General features: G+C 55.8%; 1 protein-coding gene across 1 annotated transcript; it reads right to left on the reverse strand.

The window, feature by feature from the left end:
• Nucleotides 1–35: 35 nt before the first annotated feature.
• ENO2 (enolase 2) lies at nt 36–8,178 on the reverse strand. Its single transcript, XM_032874709.1, has 12 exons — nt 8,140–8,178; nt 6,842–6,940; nt 6,265–6,360; nt 6,062–6,120; nt 5,689–5,758; nt 5,070–5,203; nt 4,617–4,839; nt 3,302–3,499; nt 1,839–2,040; nt 1,497–1,605; nt 1,272–1,330; nt 36–976 (listed from the first exon to the last, which is right to left on the reverse strand). Exons 2-12 carry the CDS (start codon nt 6,924–6,926, stop codon nt 907–909), a joined length of 1,305 nt encoding a protein of 434 aa, XP_032730600.1. The 5' UTR covers nt 6,927–6,940; nt 8,140–8,178; the 3' UTR covers nt 36–906.
• Nucleotides 8,179–8,617: the final 439 nt, after the last annotated feature.

An 8,617-nucleotide genomic window follows, 5' to 3' on the forward strand; every position in this document is an offset into this window, starting at 1 on the left:
CATGGACTAGAGTAAGACTCTTCAGACACAACAAAGCACTGTGATTCAGACTTTAATGGTGGCGCTCATTTCCACACCACAGAGGTGGTGGCAACTGTGGAATGTGGCACAGGGGAGTGAGACATTGCTCTGGTGCAGCTGGAGGAAGAACAGGGAAGCCAGGGCTGAGGAGAGAGTTAGGGGAAAGAGCCCCCGGGCCCACAGCCCTACCTCTGGACCAAGCCAGCTTCGGTTAAGGGCTGGTGGACACAAAGGAGCTGATGAGCAAGGCCCTTTTCTTTTACCCTTCCCATTCCAGCAAGACCTCCCAGCCCCAGGCCATCTCCGAATCTCTGGCCACGTCACACACACACACACACACACACACACACACACACACACTCATTTCCGGTCAGGCCAGGTTTGGACACTGGAGTTAGGGAGAAATGAGAAATTGATTAAGACAAATGAACAATAAATAAATGAATAAATAATCCACTAAGAGCTCGGGCCAGGCACGATCACGACGCCAGCATGCCCCTCCACCTCGGCTGGCCATGCCTCCTGACTCCTACATAACATGGAAGACAGGTGGAAGCGACACACACAGTGACACACGGCCCCTCTCGACACGCCTCACCAACCAACCCAGATGCACCCTTCCCAGACCCTGACTGTTCTTCCATGGATTCCCTTATAATCCTCAGTCCCATGGCCAGTTTTTGAGGAGAGAGAATAGAAAGGACAGAGAAGTGGAGAGTATGGAACCCAGAGGAGGAAGAGCACACAGCTGGGGCTGGACAAGCCAAGGAAGAGCGCAGCAGGTCAGCCGGGGGGTCCGGGGAGAGGTGTCACAGAGCAGAACAGGAAGAAAGAGGTTCCAGGAGAGTGGCAAAGGGGTTCCTAGTCTCCGGGCAAGGAGAGGGATCACAGCACGCTGGGATTGCGGAAATTATGTCCAGCGAAGCGGGCTTCGTCCCCCAGCTCTTCTTCAATTCTGAGAGAGAGGAGCCAGAGAAGAAAGAGTCAGGGAAGAAGGGAGGATCCTGCTTCTTTTTCCAGGGGGCCCCTATCCTCCAAATCCGTCATAGCAGCTGCTTCGATGTCCTGGCCCAAGCGTGGGCATTCCCACGTGATTATGGGAGCCACTAATCAGTAAAGCCATCATTCCAAAATAAGTATTTTCTGGATAGCTACTGTTTTCCAGGCCCTGGGTGCTGGAGGTGGGATGGTGAGCAAACAGAGCTTTTAACCCTCTGGGCCCTGGGCTTCCAGCCCCCAGGTATCCTCACCTCATGAGCTGGTTGTACTTAGCCAGACGCTCCGAACGGCACGGGGCTCCAGTCTTGATCTGAAACGTGCCCAAAGATAAGCAGCTCAGTGGCTGCCCCTCCGTCTCCTATAAGAAAACTTAACACTCCTTTGACATTCCCCTGACACCCGAAAACACGTGGAAAGAGAGACCCCGCCACCTAACCAGAACCCACCAACTGCACATAGCTCTCCCTTGCACTCACCTGGCCTGTGCAGAGCCCCACCACCAGGTCGGCGATGAACGTGTCCTCGGTCTCTCCAGAGCGGTGACTCACCATGACCCCCCAGCCATTCTCCTGGGCCAGCTTGCACCTGCAGCCACACACCAGCACTGACCCCCAGCCCCTCACGCTGGGCACTCCCTTCCCAGCCCCAACACTAGTCTGGCACAAAGCTCTCTGGGAGGGCCAAAAGGCATGGGGTGGAAAGTGACTACAGGTTCCCCACTCTCTTCAGCCTCTGTGCCAGGACGAGGCTGGGAGCACTTGCCGGAGGTTTCCTGTAGCAACGGGCTGCTGGGTCAGGAAGAGCCAGAGGACACTCACGCTTGGATGGCTTCAGTCACCGAACCGATCTGGTTGACCTTGAGCAGCAGACAGTTGCAGGCCTTTTCCTCCACGGCCCGCTCGATACGCTTTGGGTTGGTCACTGTCAGGTCATCACCCACAATCTGGATCCCTACATTGGCTGTGAACTTCGACCAGGCAGCCCAATCATCCTGGTCAAAGGGGTCCTCAATGGAGACCACTGGAGAGAGAGCAAGAGGGGCTCCGCATCAGGCAGGAACACCTCCCCACTATGGCTCCCTGAAATGATAGATTCCCCTGGCTAACTGAGCCTGCCTATCCTTGCCTCCCTGCCTCCAAGATAAGCCTGCCTGATTCTCAGCTCGATTCTTTCAGAAAACCTACCAGGGGCACCTGGGTGGCTTGGTGGGTTGAGTGTCTGACTCTTGGTTTCGGCCCAGGTCACGATCTCGGGGCTGTGGGATTCAGCCCTGCATGGGGCTCCAAACACTCAGCATGGGGTCTGCTTGGGATTCTTTCCCCCACCCCTTCTGCTCCCCCAATCCCCATGCTCTCTCCCTCTCAAATAAATAAAATCTTTAAAAGAAATTAAAAGAAAAAAAGAAAAGGAAAACCTTCCCAAAAAACCCAATGGTTCAGAGTCTTTTTTCAAAAGACTCTCACTCTTTTGCATTTTCCCACTTTCACTACTAGGAAGCTTTTCCTCAATGCTATTCAAAATCCTTCATTCTGCATTTATGTCTACTTTCTCTTGCTCTGTCTCGGGGAAATGGAAACCAGCTTCTTCCTTGTGGGGGTCACAGCCCTTGAAGTCTTGGAGAGGGTAATTCAGCTCCTCGTCAGCCTTTCTGTTCTACTCTCACAGAGCCTGCTGGTCCACTCAGCATCCACAACTTTATCAGTCAAAAACACTGACACAGAGCACCTGGATGGCTCAGTCGGTTAAGTGTCTGCCTTCAGCTCAAGTCATGATCCCAGGGTCCTGGGATCGAGCCCCACATCGGGCTCCCTGCTCAGTGGGGAGCCTGCTTCTCCCTCTCCCTCTGCCTGATGCTCCCCGTGCTTGTGTTCCCTCTCTCTCTGTGTCAAATAAATAAACAAAATCTTAAAAACAAAACAAAACAAAAAACACTGACACATACAAGTTCCCTGCTGGGCCCCATCACCCTCTCACCACTGCTGGTTCCTTCCAAAGCCCTCCCTGTGATCCTGGTAACTTTGGAACGCATGACTTTAATTAGGACAGAAGTAGATAAAACAGATTCACCATGGGTACCTGCAAATTTAAACTACCTACAAAGCTTGTCTCTGCTCTTGGTCTCAGGACCTGGCTCCTCCCCGTGCTCGGTCCTGATTTTCAGGCTCTTCTTAGACCTCTGCCTGACACCTACCAGCACCACATACAGTCCAGAGTTGCCCACACATCCCTGCCTGTCCCTTGACCCTCACGCTGCCCTTCCTCCCACACCCCTTGTTCTCACCAGGATAGTCCCTGACAAAGTCCTGGTAGAGGGCCCCCAGCTGGTCCCCAGTGATGTATCGGGAAGGATCAGCAGGAGACTTGAAGTCCAAGTCATATTTGCCATCACGATGAAACTCCGAGGCAGCGACATCCATACCAATGACAATCTTTTCTGTGTAGCCAGCCTTGTCGATGGCTTCCTTCACCAGCTCCAAGGCTGGGGATGGAATACAGAGAGATTATCGGCAGGAAGGGTGGGCAAAGAGGAATGAGAGTAAGAAAGAAATTCAGAGCCCATGTGGAGGACTACTGCTGGGGAGAAACCTGACTATAGTTGCTGGTGGGGTCTTCCCCAGGGCTGGGAAGGGCAGGCCATCTTCTAAGATGGCAGAGGAATGCAATTCTGTTCATAACAGGTTGTTTGTAAATAGCTATCATTTATGGAGGGCTAACTATGTCACCTAAGTACAATGATACTAAGAGGTAGATACCGTTATTATTCCCATTTTATAGATAAGAAAGACAAGCACAGAGAAGTTAAGTAAGAAAGATCACCAGCCAGTAACTCTTCAAGTCAAGGTTCAAATAGAGGCAATTTGGCCCCAGAACCTGAACTCTCAGCCACTTCCTGTTATTGTTTTTATTCACCATACAGCTGTTGCCAAGGCAGAGAAAAATTAGGGATCTTAGAGGCTCACTGAGAGGTTGGGGTGGAAATGGGTCAGACTTAGAATAGAATCCATAGAGTATGATATTATCTCATCAAACTGAGAGTCCTATGAAGTTCAAGTCCAGGATGGATCCTACAAGGCACCTAGACCACTTCCCAGCATTTCCAGGGCCTCCAGTAAGAACTTAGAGTTGCTATCAAGGGGCGCCTACATGGCTCAGTCAGATAAGCGTCTGTCTTCAGCTCATGATCTTGGGGTCCTGGGATAGAGCCCCGCATCAGGCTTCCTGCTCAGTGGGGAGTCTGCTTCTCTCTCTCCCTCTGCCCCTCCCCTCCACTCATGCGTGCACACGCTCTCTCTCTCTCTCTCAAGTACATAAAATCTTAAACTATATATATAGATAGATAGATATAGATATACTATCTATCTACCTTTCTACAGATAGATAGATAGATAACAAATCTAGCTGGGCCGGTAAAGACTGTCCTCTTAGGCCTGCATGTGAATGTGGCAGGCTTTCTGGTACCCAGTTCCAGTACTGGTACCTCTTGGAGCTAGCTCAAGGGCCACCATACTCCTCAGGACCTGGTGAAGTGTGTGGCCCTTCCTGATTTCCCAGGACAGAGTGAAACTTCAAGCAGGGAGTGGGGCTCTTGGCCTCACCTTCACTGTTCTCCAGGATGTTGGGGGCAAAGCCGCCTTCATCTCCCACATTGGTGGCATCCTTGCCATACTTGTCCTTGATGACGCCCTTGAGTGTGTGGTAGACCTCTGCCCCGAGTCGCATGGCATCCCGAAAGCTCTCAGCGCCCACTGGGAGGATCATAAATTCCTGCATGGCCAGCTTATTCCCAGCGTGAGAGCCACCATTGATCACGTTGAAGGCCTGGGGGGGCCACAGGACAGAAAACTCACAGAGCACTTCCCTCCTCCACCCCCAAGAGTGTTAACCCGAGAGTGTCTGCCCCCATTTCCCAGACTCAAAGTCTCCTGCCCCCATTCTTTCTCTTTAGCTGCCTCAATGCACTCTCCCCCATCATTCCTCACAAGGTCTCATGCTCCCCCCACACAACGCCCACCCCCGGGAGAGGCCCAGGCAGGGCAGGCACGGCTCACCGGCACCGGAAGGATGAGGTCTGAGTTTCCAGCCAACTGAGCAATGTGGCGATACAGGGGCAATTCCCGCTCGGCCGCCCCTGCCTTACACACGGCCAGGGACACACCCAGGATGGCATTGGCCCCAAACTTGGCTGGGAGATTATAGAGGAAGGCACTGAGCAAAAATGGCCCCATCTTTTTGAGCCCCGGCCTCCACCTGCACTCCCAAAAGGAGCCAGTAAAGGAGACCCCCTCCTCCCTCTCCACTCCTACAACACCTCATCAATGCTCCCCTGAAAATAGCGGGACACACACACACACACACACACACACACACACACACACGACGTGATGGGAAAGGGCAGAGAGCTCCACCTATTTCTAGGCATCCCGAGACCACAGGCTCTCTCCCGCCAGCTCGCCCTCTTCAAGCTGCAAGGAAGTTCTTCCTTCTGTCTAATGTCACTCCCTCCCACTGCAGTTAAATTCATCTTCTCTTATTCTGGCTTTGGGAGGAGAATGGAAGCTGGGCTAACTCCTGACAGTCCTTCCTAAGGAAGCCCCCATAGTGCTCCACACTATGTGCTCCACACATCCTCCCCCTCCCGCCTCCCCACTTTCACCCAGCCCAGCTTACATTTGTTCTCAGTCCCATCTAGCTCCAACATGAGGTTGTCCAGCTTCTCCTGCTCCACTACAGAGAGACCCTGTGGGCAGAGCCACCATCACCCCAGGCCAGCGTGGAGGCTGGGCCCTAAGGCAGGTTCCCCTCTGGCCAGGGTTCCTGGGAGAACAGCCTGTCTGGATTAGAGAACCTGAACCCCACAGGGGCAGGGAGCGGTAAAGGAATCTTCCCACCCTTCCTTGGTAACCATGATTCCCAAGAGGTGGACCTTTCTCCCCTGGATCCCTTCTCCCCTAATCCAAGATTCCTTCAGGATCGTGGTCCTGCCCACCAGCGCCCCAGCCCATCCCCCCTTCCCCGGCCCCCAGCAAAGAGTGGGCCTCACTGAGCTGATGAGGGCAGGAGCGATGGTGGTGTTGATGTGGTCCACTGCCTTCAGGACACCTGGGGAGAGGCAGGGAGGCCCAGCTGGGTCAGGTGGAAGGGGCCAGAAGTGGGGGGCATGCAAAATGGGGGTTGGGAACTGGTGTAAGGTTAAGAGTATAAAGCTGAGGCATGGGAGAGCCTGGAAAAGAGAAAGGGCCTCACCTTTGCCTAAGTAACGCTGTTTGTCCCCATCCCTCAGTTCCAGGGCCTCATAGATCCCAGTGGAGGCTCCACTGGGCACTGCAGCCCGGAAAAGACCTGGGAGAGGAACATGAAATAAGGAGGGGCACAGAAGGATACTCAGGGGCCTAGGGATTCCTTCAGCCTTCCAGCTCCAAGCTGCCTGCCACATCCAGTCCCATCCCCACACTGCTCCCTAACGCACACGCGCGTGCACACACACACACACAGGCAGTGGCCTCCTCATCTGTGCAGCTGAGGTCCCACATGCACAAGGAGGACCCCACAGACACGAAGCTATGCTGTCAGCACACAAACGCCCACATGCCCGGGGCACGCACAGATGTGCAGAGGAACGGTATACCTCATACACTGAAACAGGACACACAGATTGGCCTATCCTGGCTCCCCTGGACAGAGAGGATGCAACCCCCATAATCCAGACTTGTAAGCCTGGCCCAGCACCCCATCCCCACTGGGAATCAAGGCATCACCCCCTCCAGGGCCAGGGGAAACCCCGACTGAGGGCTGTGGGAAGACCCAAGGCCAGGCTCACTACCTTTGGCAGTGTGGAGATCCACCTCCACCGTGGGGTTCCCACGGGAGTCCAGGATCTCCCGGGCCCAGATCTTCTCTATCGACATGATGGCTGAGATCTCCAGTGGAAGGAAAGGAAGGAGAAAGATAAGAGGTTTAGAGAGGTGGAGCCTGATCAGTGGGAGGGATCAGAGGCTGGGAGGGATGGGAAAGAGGTTACTGCAGTGGGTGGGGGGTGGGGAGGAGCTGGCTGCAGTCCTGCCTTTAGAAGGGATCCCCCCCCACCCCATGGGGAGCGAAGGTCAATGCAGTGAGGAAGGGGAGGTCACTGCAGTGGGGGGAGGGGAAGGATCAATCAGTGAGAAGGGAGGACACCGCAGTGAGGAGGGAGGGGCCCTGGGAGAGGTTCCCTTGCCCCCTCATTAGCTCCAGTGGCCCACTGGTGGGGTTCCCCCAGATCTCAGAGTGTAATGGCTGCCAGGCTTGCATTTCTCCTTGGAGCCAAGAAAAGGATGGACTGTCTGGGTAGCTGGGGCCTCTCCTCCAGAGCCCACATCCCACCCTAACTTAACACCCCAACCCCCATTCCAAGATCCTAGCTCCTCTCCCAAACATCTGTCCCTTCTCTTCCCAAGAGATGTACAGTGGAGAAGTCTGGCGAGAGGGTCCTGGGGAAGCCCTCAGTCCTTGGGAGTTGAGTGGGGAGGGAGAAGAGATCTGGGGGAAGAGGCAAGGCTGGGCCCATCCTCCCCACTCTCCAACACCCCCCTCCCCAACACCCCGCACCCCCTAGACAAATTCTCCTCTCTTCCCATCCCTCCCCCGTGCAGCATCGAGAGATAATGTAAAAGGAGAGGGGCAATGGGTAGGGGGGTAGTGGGAAAGAAGGGAGTCTAGAAGTCTAGGGATGCTGAGGAATGGGAGAAGACATTTCCCCTGATGCAAAGCCAGGGGACGTGCTAGGATAAAAATGTACGGCCCGTGAAGACCCCGAACTTAACATGGACAGAACCCGAGGCGAAGAGGTGTGGGGAGAGGGTCAGACAAGGGTAGAGAAAGGCGCAGTTAGAGAGAAACAGGTGCAGGGAGGCCTGGCGCTCTGATGAGGAGGGGGCAACAGCCGGAAACCGAGAGGAGCGGTCCCAGAAGGCCGGGGAGGGAGGATGCCCGGGGAAGGTGCGGATGATAGAGCAGGTGCGCAGCGCCGCGGGGCGAGGGATGCGCGCAGGCCAGGGGAGAGGGCGGGCGGGCGGGGGTGGGGGGGCCACGGTGGCTAGGGGAGGGGGCCCAGAGGGTCGCAGGGGCCAGCCGGGGCTTCACCTCGGGGCTGCAGACTCAGCCGGTGGCGGCGGCGGCGGCAGGGGCGGCGGCGGCAGGGGCGGCGGCGGCGGCGGCGACGACGCAGAGAGAGCGGGAGTGGTGGCGGCGGCGGCTGCGGCTCCCGGGCGGCGGGCGGCGGGCGGGGGGCGGGCGGGGGGAGGCGCCGATAGGGCCGGGCGGGCGCATGTGACCCGGAGCCCCCGATGAGTCAGAGCCTCCGGCGGAGGAGCACGTAGGAGCGCGGTTGGGGGGCCGATGGGGGAGATGGGGGGAGGCCGGGAGAAGAGAAATGGGGGGGGCGGGGGCGACCCAGGCCCTGAGGCCCGGCACCCATGCGCGCTCACACCCACGCCCCGCTACCCTGGAAAGTAACAGGCACAGCCTTACACCAGTGAAGCCTATGACAGACTTAGTGTCTCACAACCCCAATCAGACACAAGAGTATCAAAATGTCTCTTTATTTGAAAACCAAACTGTT

Source organism: Lontra canadensis, unplaced genomic scaffold (assembly GCF_010015895.1).
Source record: "Lontra canadensis isolate GAN:19392208 unplaced genomic scaffold, GSC_riverotter_1.0 scaffold53, whole genome shotgun sequence".
Classification (NCBI taxonomy): domain Eukaryota; kingdom Metazoa; phylum Chordata; class Mammalia; order Carnivora; family Mustelidae; genus Lontra; species Lontra canadensis.

Excerpts from the sequence above, each read along its gene's own strand:
- ENO2 (XM_032874709.1), bottom strand. The coding sequence starts at position 6,926 with ATGTCGATAGAGAAGATCTGGGCCCGGGAGATCCTGGACTCCCGTGGG. Across the intron at positions 6,121-6,264 it reads ACAGCGTTACTTAGGCAAAG|GTGTCCTGAAGGCAGTGGAC; the intron begins GTGAGGCCCTTT and ends GCCTCTCCCCAG. Across the intron at positions 1,331-1,496 it reads TGGGGCTCTGCACAGGCCAG|ATCAAGACTGGAGCCCCGTG; the intron begins GTGAGTGCAAGG and ends GGCACGTTTCAG.